The sequence below is a fragment of the Myripristis murdjan genome, chromosome 19 (genome assembly GCF_902150065.1).
Source record: "Myripristis murdjan chromosome 19, fMyrMur1.1, whole genome shotgun sequence".
Taxonomy (NCBI): domain Eukaryota; kingdom Metazoa; phylum Chordata; class Actinopteri; order Holocentriformes; family Holocentridae; genus Myripristis; species Myripristis murdjan.
In genome coordinates this window covers 17,141,101-17,153,277 of record NC_043998.1, presented here as the reverse complement: position 1 = coordinate 17,153,277, position 12,177 = coordinate 17,141,101, and the positions used below count along the sequence as shown (strand labels likewise).

At 42.4% G+C, this 12,177-nt stretch overlaps 2 protein-coding genes across 2 annotated transcripts; both read left to right on the top strand.

Annotated features, from left to right (window-relative positions):
- The first annotated feature begins 102 nt into the window (after positions 1–102).
- mrpl38 (mitochondrial ribosomal protein L38) lies at positions 103–5,738 on the top strand. The gene is made up of 9 exons (XM_030078704.1): positions 103–234; positions 986–1,174; positions 1,294–1,425; positions 2,026–2,228; positions 2,443–2,515; positions 2,679–2,724; positions 3,183–3,341; positions 4,273–4,409; positions 5,503–5,738. Exons 1-9 carry the CDS (start codon positions 150–152, stop codon positions 5,637–5,639), a joined length of 1,161 nt encoding a protein of 386 aa, XP_029934564.1. The 5' UTR covers positions 103–149; the 3' UTR covers positions 5,640–5,738.
- Positions 5,739–6,499: 761 nt separating this feature from the next.
- Positions 6,500–10,655, top strand: LOC115377788 (polysialoglycoprotein-like). Its single transcript, XM_030077801.1, has 4 exons — positions 6,500–6,639; positions 8,828–8,890; positions 8,964–9,050; positions 9,658–10,655. Exons 1-4 carry the CDS (start codon positions 6,585–6,587, stop codon positions 10,533–10,535), a joined length of 1,083 nt encoding a protein of 360 aa, XP_029933661.1. The 5' UTR covers positions 6,500–6,584; the 3' UTR covers positions 10,536–10,655.
- The last annotated feature ends 1,522 nt before the right edge of the window (positions 10,656–12,177 follow it).

Below are 12,177 nucleotides of genomic sequence, written 5' to 3'. Positions count from 1 at the left end.
TATTCTATATCTGGTAATATGGAGAAATATAGATTTATTGGATGTATATTGTGTAAAATGTTGACGTGCGCTTCTTTAATTTTTCTGGTAATAGAGAATTGAACGACAGTCTGGAGGGCAGCGAAGCAGCCGTGAACGTCACAGTCAAGATGGCGTTGCGCATGGTGTGCGCCGCAGTTTTACGGAACGGGACAGATTTAGGGGTCAATAATGCCAGGGCATTTGGTACAACAGGTATGAAAACAACAGTCCTTGTAATACACTGGCTTCAAAATTCCTGTGCCCATGTTGTTAATTGTGTACAACGCGTGTGTGTTGTGCGAGTTAAGCCTCAGTTTTCTCGCCCTTGTTTGAGTGAAACCGCAGCGTTCTCATAGGACTTGTCACTCTAAGCTACTTCATACATAAATCTGGCCAAATATTAAATACGTGTGCAAAAAGTGTTGCTTTATGCGTTCGCTTTAGCGCTATACAGTTTCCGGCGTGTGTAACACTATACACAGGAGAGTATTTTATCATTTAAAAAAGGGTTTTGGTGTTGTAGCTACCAAGGCCCACCACACAAAAGTACAGTATTTTTAAATGGAGCCTGGTGCGCCTGGGTTGGATAGATTGTAGGTCGCTCCGCTGGGTATCACTGTCGCTGGAGTGGGCTGGCATGTTTTTTTTTTTTTTTATTTATTATTTTTTTTTTTAATGTCAGTAATAATATGATGGGTTGAACAGACAGCTCAAAGCACTGCACACTATATTCCCCAGACTGTTTTCAAGTCAGTACAGTATTGACACTATAGCAAGGTATTTGGTCTAAGATATTGAAGTATTGATTTTGTCATTCCCTATCTATTTCCACATACTAGCTCCATAATAATGCATAATGGCAGGGAATAGGTACTTGCGGCCAAAACTGGATCAGATAGGTAATATTAGGTATGCCGGCAAACTACCATCATTCTAACACAGCTTTTGTGATATGTACAAACAGCATTCCTCTGCCGATTGACCCCCCCACTGGGTCCTATGCCGAATGAGGATATCGATGTTGAAGACCTGGAATCAGTAGAAAAATATCGCAGCTACACCCGTTACTTCAAACAAGCAGAGGAGGCGCAGAGGAAGCCTGTCTGGTGGAGGACCTACAGGAAGCATGTGGAGCAGGCAGACCCTGGGCACGGTGAGGAACACAAGAGGAGGTGTAAACGTATCACGACAAAGCTGTTTGACACAGTGTTTAATTTCTGGCCGTTACATTGATCAGAGCTTCAGAAGCTTGAAAGTTTTGTTGTGGCGCAGGTGCTGAGCCAGTGAACATCGGCCTGCCGCAGAGCCGACCCTGCAGGATCAAAGAGGCGAGGGAGAGGAAGCAGGCGTTGAAGGAGAACAAGAAGAATGTGGACCTGGAGAGGGCTACGCGTTTACGCACTTGTAAGCCAACCCAAACTGCCCATAAATTGAATCCTTGAACTTCCCTTATTGATGCATCTAATTAATTCATGAGTCAACTAAGGTGAGGGTTTTGGGCGGGGACTGAAAAACGGGTACATTCCAACACATACTCAGTTGGCAAGTAAGTTTCCACAAGCTTATTTGTCCCCCATCCTTTCATTTATTTGTTTTGGAATCATATTTCAGCGGTTAGAAGTGATGCAATACATCACCATGTCCATTTATTGTGAAAGAGCCATTGGGTGACTATAAAAACTAAGAATGACAAGTTGATACATGTGAACTTGTTTAACCTGTGTGAACCGCGTTGTCACACAGTTAAGGCAGCTGTTCATTTTCCATGCTGTGTTAAACTGTTTGGGCTGTAGACTGTTGGGGATGTGATCATTTGTTAATACAAAATTTTGTCCTCAGAATCAGTATCTGCTTAAGTAAAAGTGGTATCGCTGCATCCACTGTAACAGTATCCAAGGACGAAACATTTCTTTAGAGAATGGCATCTTGTTTTTGCTCTTTATCTTGCAGCTCTGCATGCTCCTTCATGTCTGGTATCCAACATTACATATTTGTCCCCCACAGTCAAGATCCCTCTGGATCGAGTGCAGGAAGCCTGGGAGAAGACCAGCGGTCCATCTCAGATAAAGAGAGTGGCAGAGCACTACGGAGTCTTCAGAGATCTCTTCCCCATGGCCTATTTTCTACCTCATGTCCCACTCCGGGTTACCTATGGCCAGGAAAACAGCAGCCAAGTGCATTTTGGGAATAGGCTGACACCTACTCAAGTACGTAAAGGAATGGGAGTTTAACAGTGTCTTTATCTTGTTCCCCCAAATGATGTTTTGGGGGGTGACACCCCTTAAAGTTGCCCCTCTTAACCACCTTTTCTCACCCACTTCTCACATCCTAATTTCATTTTCTTCACTTGTCTTTTCACTCCTGACCCTCTATCCAGCACTGTGCATCTTCCCTGACTGTGCTCTGAACTGTATCTTGTAGGCAGCATCTGCTCCTCTGGTCAGCTTTGAGGCAGAGAAGGGCTCCCTGTGGACATTGCTGCTCACCTGTCCAGGTAAATAACATGGGCCATGGGACGTATAGAGGAAACATTTAGAAACACAGAAACCAGCTAATGTCCATCCTGTCCCTGTCCTAATATAGCAAATCAAGATGATGTTGCCTCTTGCTGCTAGCTTGTGTCCCCAAAAACATTTAAAGATCTTTGTCTTTTTCAGATGAACATCTCCTTGACAATGACGGGGAGTATGTACACTGGCTAGTGTAAGTATTTCACACCAAATTATTTTTTTTCCTGCATTCAAGTTAGTAACTCAGGCATAGATTGGTATTTCTTTCCCTTATTTGGCACATAGCCCTGGTCACACAATACTAGGATGCACAAAATGGTGCTAAAAAGGGGTAAGTTAATTGGGTCTTGTGTTAGTTTGTGGAAAGCTAAGGAATTGGGCCAGTGTCCAACTTATTAACCCTTTGAGTTCAACCGACTATAAAATCATGATAATCACTATTTTTGAAATTCTACAGGGGTGCTCAGAAACATTAAAGATACCAGCCACAAGCCACATGTTGATATACTGACATTTGTAGAAAATTCAAATCTTTGGTCTCCATTTTTTCATCATGGTGTTTATCTTCTTAATTGGTACTTGCAGCTGTATTTGTTGTTTGCTGGATGATAATCGTTGGAATTTACCCTCTGACGACTTGTGTCTGTGTAGGGGGAACATACCAGAGGGGGATGTGCTCTCCGGAGAAGAACTGTGTCATTACCTGGCTCCCTTCCCTGCCAAAGGAACAGGTTTTCACCGCTATATTTACGTCCTCTTCAAGCAGGAGGGACCCATCAACTTCCAGGAAGACATCAGGCAAACGCCGTGGTGAGCAACCAAATCACCCTACAGAATGCTTACAGTGATACTCCTGTTTCATTCACACATTTTGTGGCATAAACGTGGCTTTTCCTCAAAGACATGCATTTCCTTGTGATGTCCAAATATTATAATATTAAAAGATTAAACCCATAAACCCATCTTAGCCGTGTAAATTCACAAAGTGGGGCTACAATACAGAGACGTCTTCCATCCCCACTTAAGGAGATACTTTAGATTTGCCCATATTGCTGCTTTTCCCATTTGGCATAAGACATTACACACTGGCCAAATTGGTTACCAAGAGCATGACGAGTGCAGTTTGACATACATGATTTCTGGGTATTAAAGTAGAAATTTTCAACACTTAATTTCTTGCCATTTAGACCCTGAATCACCAAAAGATGCCTTTTGTAGCTTCAAAATGATAATGAAAATATAAAAAAAAAATATTCCAAAAAGGATCAAACCAGTGGTTTTGCATGTTAAGCATAATATCTACAAAATGCATATAGGCTATTTCACCCAGTTTCAATAAAGGAGTCAATTCCGTATTTCTGATTCTGATTCATGTTTCTGCTAATCTTTTCCCAAAACAAGCAGTTGAAAATGAACTCTCAGAGACTTCAAACTTTGTTCACACCAGTATTCCCATCACTGTAATAAAATCATCCACTTTGTTAGCCACAGAAGCAGTACATTGTAAGTTATGTATTTCAACCAAAAATTAATATTTGAAAATGGAGGGATTTTGATTTGCAAAATGGTTTGTTTCAGTGTAAATTGTAGTCAATGGGCTCATCTTTCAAAATCACTGGTATTATCCTTTTAAGGAATATAAGTGAGTTGACTGTGTTCACAGACCTAATGTAAACTTGTGTATGTACATGTGTGTGTTTCATATAAAACACCCTGAGCGTGTTTTGTGTCTCCCACTCAGTCACTCTCTGTCAGATCGTACATTCAAGACAGTGGATTTCTACAGGAGGCACCAAGACAGCATGACCCCGGTGGGCCTGGCCTTCTTCCAGTGCCAGTGGGACGAATCTGTCACCACCACCTTTCACAACACACTCAGTAGGTCCACACTCGTTTTTCTCCCAATTCAAATCAAGATGAAGCAATATGAAGTTAAATTGTGTATTTGTAACCACTGCCAAACTGAAAAACCTTTCCCTTAAAATCCATCTTTTGTACATCTTCATGTACAGTTTATGCAACGATTTTGTAGCCTTCACGCAAATTTAATTTATATTTCTTAAGGATGAGTGTGGAGATGAGATGGTATTTCATTGAGTTTCATGCTTTTAGATGTGACCTTTTTTTTTTTTTAAGAAAAGGGAAGCTGGCACTGACGGTTTCCTTAATTATGTAGTTGCAGACCAGTGTGTGCTGCCAACAGTATTTCAGTCTAGTTTGAATTCCAAGCCTTGAATCTGGACAAATGTAGATGAATTCTATTGTGTTAAATGAAAACATGAAGAAAAACATCTGACAGATGGGCCATAGCCAGTGAAAGCTGAGCTTGAGAAGGGAAAAAAGAAAATACAAACAGAATGGATCACGATGTCTGTATATATTTTTCATTATATTGCACGATAATGCGAGCAGTCCACGAGATTTTAGTGTTGTAGGGCTCTGCTGGAGGACCCCATCATAGATGATTGTTGTATTGCTCCTGTGTACAGCTGAGGCTAGAAATCTGCCGAAGTTTGCCATTAAATGTGAATTGCCTCCTTGTGTAGTTTAGTAACCAACAAAAATGTAACGGGAACCAGCACTCGTATGTTGTCTGTTATGTTCATACAGAGTAGGGTTACTACTTTTTGCATTAGTTTGTATAAAAGAAACTGGACATCCAGTATATTGCTACATCACAAACTTCCAGGGTTTGTTTCTTTGTTTTGTTTTTTTGTTAAACTGCTCGTGTTCAGCTTTAGAGGTTACCTTACCATGTTCAATCAGAACTTGGCTGTTTTGACAGTTTTTTTGTGTGTTCAATTTTTTTTTGTAATTGTATGTCAAATATGGCTTAAATTATTTTGAGGTATCATCCAAAAGGTGTTAAAAGTCTTAAGAAAGAATCCCTGTACTTGACATATAGACTAATTTCACAATTAAGTATATACTGTGTACATTTTAAATATTCTGACTTTGTTTCTCTCAACAGACATGAAGGAGCCGGTATTTGAGTTTGTTCGGCCTCCAGTCTACCACCCTCCACAGGTCAAGTACCCTCACAGTCAGCCCCTGCGCTACCTGGACAGATACAGAGATGGAAAGCAGCACACCTTTGGAATATACTGATTATGGAACACACACCTGACAAGCTCTGCATCACACACACACTGAAATGTGGAATTATGGTCAACGTATGTTAATATAATAAAACATGTTTTACACTGACGTCAAGTGTTTGTCACTGCTACTGAGAATTGAATTCATTTCCACTGTTATTTACTTAATTTATACTCATCTCCTGGCATTTGGAGAAACTGACAAAAATTTGTCAGTTCGTCATTTCCAGTACCCTGCCAACTCCCTGCAGTACCTGTGATATGTTAACTCTTTATTTTACAAAGTGTACCAAATGTGCTTTAGGTTTTAGAAAATGTCTGCTCTGAATTTCTACCTAGTATAAACTAAAAGAGAAATTCTTTTGAGTCGTAGACTCTTGAATCACATTAAGAGTTTTTTTTTTTTTTTTTGTCTACTGTCAAATCCAGAAGACATGGGGAAATGGTGTCAGTTATAAAGTCAGAGTCTTGGTTTTATGATGTAAGACTTGTATTACCCAATGCAAGAGCCTTACATTGAACACTGAATTCTGAGTGTGAGACTGAAATATCAATGTATTGAAAGCATAATGACTTAGAACCAGCGCCAGCCCACTATTTTTGATTTACTGGAAAATGCTGTTTCACATACATATAAAAAGTAATCTTCCATAAAGCATATTTAGGGCCCGTTTACACATACATGGGTATTTTTAAAAACAGAGACATTTCCCTTCGTTTGTGCCCTTGTTTTACACGCGAATTCGCCTCTGAAAACGATTCTTTCTAAAAACTCCGGCCAGAGTGGAGAGTCTTGAGGAACTCCTGTATCACATGCATGTCATATGAAAGCTGGTGTGATCCCAGCAGTGAGCAGTCATCAGAGCTGATGAGCAGCAGCTGTGGCTCCACTAGGTGGTACTTAAGCAGCCTCTGCAGGGGCCCAGTCACTTCTTCTGTCCTGCCAGCCAAAGCAATGGGAGCTGTTGGGGCCTTGGTTATCTGTGTGCTGACTGCTTGGTTTGCTAAAGGTTTGAAGATCCCTTTAACACTTGTGAAACTGAAATGTATGAAATTGTGAATGCTCCAGTGGCACTAAGCTTCAGAGTAACCCACAGTTCAGATGGTGTGCCGATACCACACACAAGTTGTAAATTAGTGACGTAAAAAGCAGCTGGTTGCAGATGAACTCATTTCATACAGTGAAGCTTGTTTAATGTGCATGATCATATCAGGAGTGCACTATTCTGTTAGATAATGATCTGGCAAATAACATACAAAACAAGGTGTGAGACCAATGAATTTGCCTTGTGTACTAGTCTTACTTGGATTGGATTTTACTGAAAAGTAGTGGCAAATCCAAATGTTCTATATTAGTGTCTTGACGAAACAAACTGCAGAATTGTGAGGAAAATGTGAGGAAAGGATGGATGTCAGAAATTTACAATGTAATTTCAAAATACTTACACATACCCTATTTTAAGCAATGATTTTAATTTACTCTGATCTTGTTGCTTATGGAACAAAATCAGCATAGTGTGAAGACGTGTTCATAACTGAACTGTGGCCTGTGTGAAATATCATCTTCCCTGTTCTGCATGTCATTAACATGAATTGACATAATGTCTGTCTGGTGGAGACTGGTTGTGGAGCAGCACATGAAATGACTGAGCTGAGGCTGCAGCTTTGTCCACACAAAGGCAGCAGCACCTGTTGTAATGCCAGAAATGTGGCCAGGTGAAGTCAGTCATTTCAGTCTGCTGCACGACTGCCAGACTTATTTTGGAAAAGGTGAACATTTCCACATGTTTTGGGTTTGGTGTGGATCCGGCACAGCATCTGAACTAGACCCAAGTTTCATGATTAGTGGATGTTTGTTCAGTTTCTGTGGTATTAAATGGGATGTAAACTCAAATCCTCATCCCCTGCAATCAGTATTGCAGCTTCATGTCTAACAGTTTACATCTTGGCATGTCTGTCTTGACAAGACTGCATGTCTTTACCCTTTATGCCAGGGGTGTCAGACCATGAGCCACTGAGGGCCAAGAGGCTTCAGGTTTTCATTCCAACCAAAAACTCCACCAGGTGATTTCACTGTCCTCACCTTCACACAGAGAGGAGGGACTAATCTGTGAAATCACCTGGTGGAGTTTTTGGTTGGAATGAAAACCTGCAGACTCTTGGCCCTCCATGGCACATGGTTCAACACCCCTGCTTGATGACTTATTATGCTAATAATCAGAGGTGTGGACTCGAGTCACATGACTTGAACTCGAGTCAGACTCTAGTCATAAATTTGATGACTTTAGACTCGACTTGACAAAATGTAAAGAGACTTGCAACTCGACTTGGACTTTAACATCAAGGACTTGTGACTTCACTGGGACTTGAGCCTTTTGACTTGGAAAGACTCCCTACTTTTCAACGTATCGATCATGGAATCGCGGAATTAGCCAAATAAAACGGAATCTATTTTCAACACGGAATTTGACATAATAGCAAATGCACCGGCACCGCACGAGCCAAAAGGCAGAGAAACTTTCCAGTCTACAGCAGCGCACTGACATAGATTGTGTAACAAACCGAAGAGGTGCCACTCCGCTGTATTTTCACTGGCTAACAGCAGCACACTGGCTTAGCTTGTCTATTCAGAGAAGAGGTATCACTTCGTCTTATTTTTCAATCTATGTTATCACATGCATATTACTGCTGATTCATTGGTAGTTGAATTGTTAGGTCTGTTTGATAAGTAATTTACATTACTTAATTTACATTAATTACATTACATTACCAGACCGTGATTCTGCTTTACAATTTGATTTTATGACTGCAGGATCAAAAAGGTTTTCCCAGGTAGTGTGTTTTGTTAAATTAGAAGACAGTAACAAAATAAGAATGGAGCAAAAAAAAACACGTTTTTATAAATAAATACAGATTTTAAAAGCATACATGATATGTTTATTACTCTGTTGTTAAAAGGACTCGAAAGGACTTGAAACTCAAACTGTAGGACCTGGGACTTGACGTGAGACTTGTCAGTCTTGACTTGGGACTTGACTCGGGACTTGCCTGTCTTGACTTAGGACTTGACTTGGGACTTGAGGGCAAAGACTTGAGACTTACTTGTGACTTGCAAAACAATGACTTGGTCCCACCTCTGCTAATAATACTATTGACTATTAATCCTGCTGATGATAACTGCAAGTGCACCTTCTGCAGGATCTTGTTCACCAGTAAGTGACGCAAATCTAAGAGAGGATGATTTTGAGAGAAGACTGAGCGGTAAGGACATGAACAATGGCAGTTGAATTTTTATAATGCTTTCAGATGATAACATGATTCTCTTGTGCTACAGAGCTTTCACCCAATGACATTGCAATACAGAAGGCCCTGAAACTACTTCAGTCACTGAAGCCTATGTTTGAGCGTCATGCTAAGGAAGGTAAGCATGTTCTCTGAAAATCTCATAGGTAAATGCAATTTTGTGTGGTTATGGTTCACTTAGTCTTAACAACATGGGGTTCTGATGCAGGGCTCAAAAGTAAGGATGGTGTATGATCTGTGTGTAGACCTTAATGTCATTAGTAATGCCTGCTTACCTGCTATTTCATATCAAACTGACGGCTGTGATTTAAGTCTAAAGTGGCCCTCTGAGAACCATGATACTAAGGTGGCAGAAAATAAGCAGTTGGGCCTCCACTGTTAATAGGCTATTAATGGGAAACTTAAAAGCTTTTATTTTGTATTCTTGAAATGGCTTGATATCTTGTGCCAGTATAGTGATCTTTCCTCTTCCAGTTTATTAGCGGTCAGATCTGCTTAATCATTACACATTTTCCAGTCTGCTGAATTGAGACTATTAGAAATCTGTGATGGAAATTATTTTGATTAAAGTCTTAGGGTAGTGTGACAACTTACTCAGTCTTTAATATGGCTGCTTATTAATATTCTAATAGTTGATGGCTGTGCCAGTGAATATTGGTAAGGCCAGCAGAAAACCAACCCTAGAGGTTTATCATTGTTTCCTATCTAATCTCTGTACTGAACAGTACAACTGGAAACCAATGAAGTGGAAGCTGAGGCATTATCAGGTCACTCCCCTACCAAGACACCTGAACATCCCCATGAGGCTGTAGAGATGACTGCAGAGGAAACCACTGGTGTCACCAAGGTTCCTCAAAAGGGTCCCACGTTCACTGAAAATGAAAACAACTTGGTGGTGGCTAGTGACAACTCCACCAACACTGACCATGGTTACCTCCTTGACGCTGCGGACAACGCGACGATTGCTGGCGACAACTCGACCGGCACCGACCACGGTCACCTCCTTGACGCTGCGGACAACGCGACGATTGCTGGCGACAACTCGACCGGCACCGACCACGGTCACCTCCTTGACGCTGCGGACAACGCGACGATTGCTGCCGACAACTCGACCGGCACCGACCACGGTCACCTCCTTGACGCTGCGGACAACGCGACGATTGCTGCCGACAACTCGACCGGCACCGACCACGGTCACCTCCTTGACGCTGCGGACAACGCGACGATTGCTGCCGACAACTCGACCGGCACCGACCACGGTCACCTCCTTGACGCTGCGGACAACGCGACGATTGCTGGCGACAACTCGACCGGCACCGACCACGGTCACCTCCTTGACGCTGCGGACAACGCGACGATTGCTGGCGACAACTCGACCGGCACCGACCACGGTCACCTCCTTGACGCTGCGGACAACGCGACGATTGCTGGCGACAACTCGACCGGCACCGACCACGGTCACCTCCTTGACGCTGCGGACAACGCGACGATTGCTGCCGACAACTCGACCGGCACCGACCACGGTCACCTCCTAGACGCCTGCGGACAACGCGACGATTGCTGCCGACAACTCGACCGGCACCGACCACGGTCACCTCCTTGACGCTGCGGACAACGCGACGATTGCTGGCGACAACTCGACCGGCACCGACCACGGTCACCTCCTTGACGCTGCGGACAACGCGACGATTGCTGGCGACAACTCGACCGGCACCGACCACGGTCACCTCCGTGACGCTCCGGAGAACGCGACGATGGCTGGCGACAACTCGACCGGCACCGACCACGGTTACCTCCGTGACGCTGCGGACAACGCGACGATGGCTGGCAACAACTCCACTAACACCGACCATGTTTACCTCCATGACGTTATGGACAACACAGTGGTCAGCACCCTGCATCCACATGTCAGTGGGGGAACTGATTCTGAAACTGCACATACAGAAAACATCAAAGATGTGACTGCATTGGTGGCAGACGGACTCACTACCATGAGAAGCGCAGAGCTGACCACTGTCAGTGCACACATTTCAGTGTCTCCTTGGGCAAATACCAACTTTCATTGAAAAGCACATAATCAGTTGGGAACCTTGCAAGAGTGTCTTGTCTCTGAATGTACCTCCTCTGGTTCTGATTTCAATTAAAAATTTTTAATGCCATTTTGTCGTCTTCATTATCAAAATAATTGATCTGTTGGGTGACTCAAGCCTTAAAACTGATGTCACATTCTAGCCGTGACCTGAGAGCATTAAGACTTGTACTGCTGCCTATCAGGTAGGCCTAAAGGCTGCTTTTTGGCTTTGGTTCTCAGTCTGTGCCCTCTCCTGAAGTTCAGTTGGCCTATCTAACCGGCACCGACCATGGTTAGATAGACCAAATTGCCTGTTGATGGAAGTGACTAGATTAGACTACAGAAATCCATAACTCTTGCTTGCAATGAGGGTTAAGGTCAGGGGATTTTGAGTGTTAACTGTGGGCCTTTTCTAAATGGGGCTAATAAAAATTTTTAAATTAACTTTAAATTGTTGTTCACTGTTTGGCTCTGAAATGTCATGTAAAACTAACATACCTGACCTTCCAAAAGACTACTTGGATTTGGTCCCATGCCAAGGCTCTGTAGGTGTATTAGTAGACTAATCTTAGTTATGTACAGTCTTGTATCTGATACCCCCCCACCCCTCTCTAGAGCGTGCCAGACCCTTATTCCCTTTTACAACCACTAGTAGCCACTTGGCAAACATGTAGTAACCTATCCAATTCATCCATGTTATATGTAATCACCTGGCAACCAACTAGTGACACTGTAGCAACAATTAGAAAACCACCTAACCACCCTAACAACAACTCCTAGTACGATCATCTTCTGAGTAACTTAAAGCTAGAACACTAATTTTATTTATTACTAGAAATGCACTCTATACTATAACTATAGATTTATTTGTGCTTTTTTTCACTGTGACTTTCATTTTTTTTCTTAGCTCGCCTCAGTGTGCTGACCAAAGCTCCCATTGACTGTCTGTCATAACTTTATGAGAAAAAATGGAATAATCTCTGAGATTAGTGGTAAATTTATGAGGTAAAAAACTCTGAGCTTCTGGTCACTAATATACTGTGGAAAATGTGCTCACTGAGCGGCTTCCCCACATCAATTTTGGTCTTTAAAGTGCTGTTATTACAGAACCACTTCTTCAAAGGCAAAAGCTATCAAATTAGTTAAAGCCTCTATGAACCGTTTCCTTTTATTT

Excerpts from the sequence above, each read along its gene's own strand:
- mrpl38 (XM_030078704.1), top strand. The coding sequence starts at position 150 with ATGGCGTTGCGCATGGTGTGCGCCGCAGTTTTACGGAACGGGACAGAT. Across the intron at positions 2,516-2,678 it reads ATTGCTGCTCACCTGTCCAG|ATGAACATCTCCTTGACAAT; the intron begins GTAAATAACATG and ends TGTCTTTTTCAG. Across the intron at positions 4,410-5,502 it reads CACCTTTCACAACACACTCA|ACATGAAGGAGCCGGTATTT; the intron begins GTAGGTCCACAC and ends TTCTCTCAACAG.
- LOC115377788 (XM_030077801.1), top strand. The coding sequence starts at position 6,585 with ATGGGAGCTGTTGGGGCCTTGGTTATCTGTGTGCTGACTGCTTGGTTT. Across the intron at positions 6,640-8,827 it reads GACTGCTTGGTTTGCTAAAG|GATCTTGTTCACCAGTAAGT; the intron begins GTTTGAAGATCC and ends CACCTTCTGCAG. Across the intron at positions 8,891-8,963 it reads TTTTGAGAGAAGACTGAGCG|AGCTTTCACCCAATGACATT; the intron begins GTAAGGACATGA and ends CTTGTGCTACAG.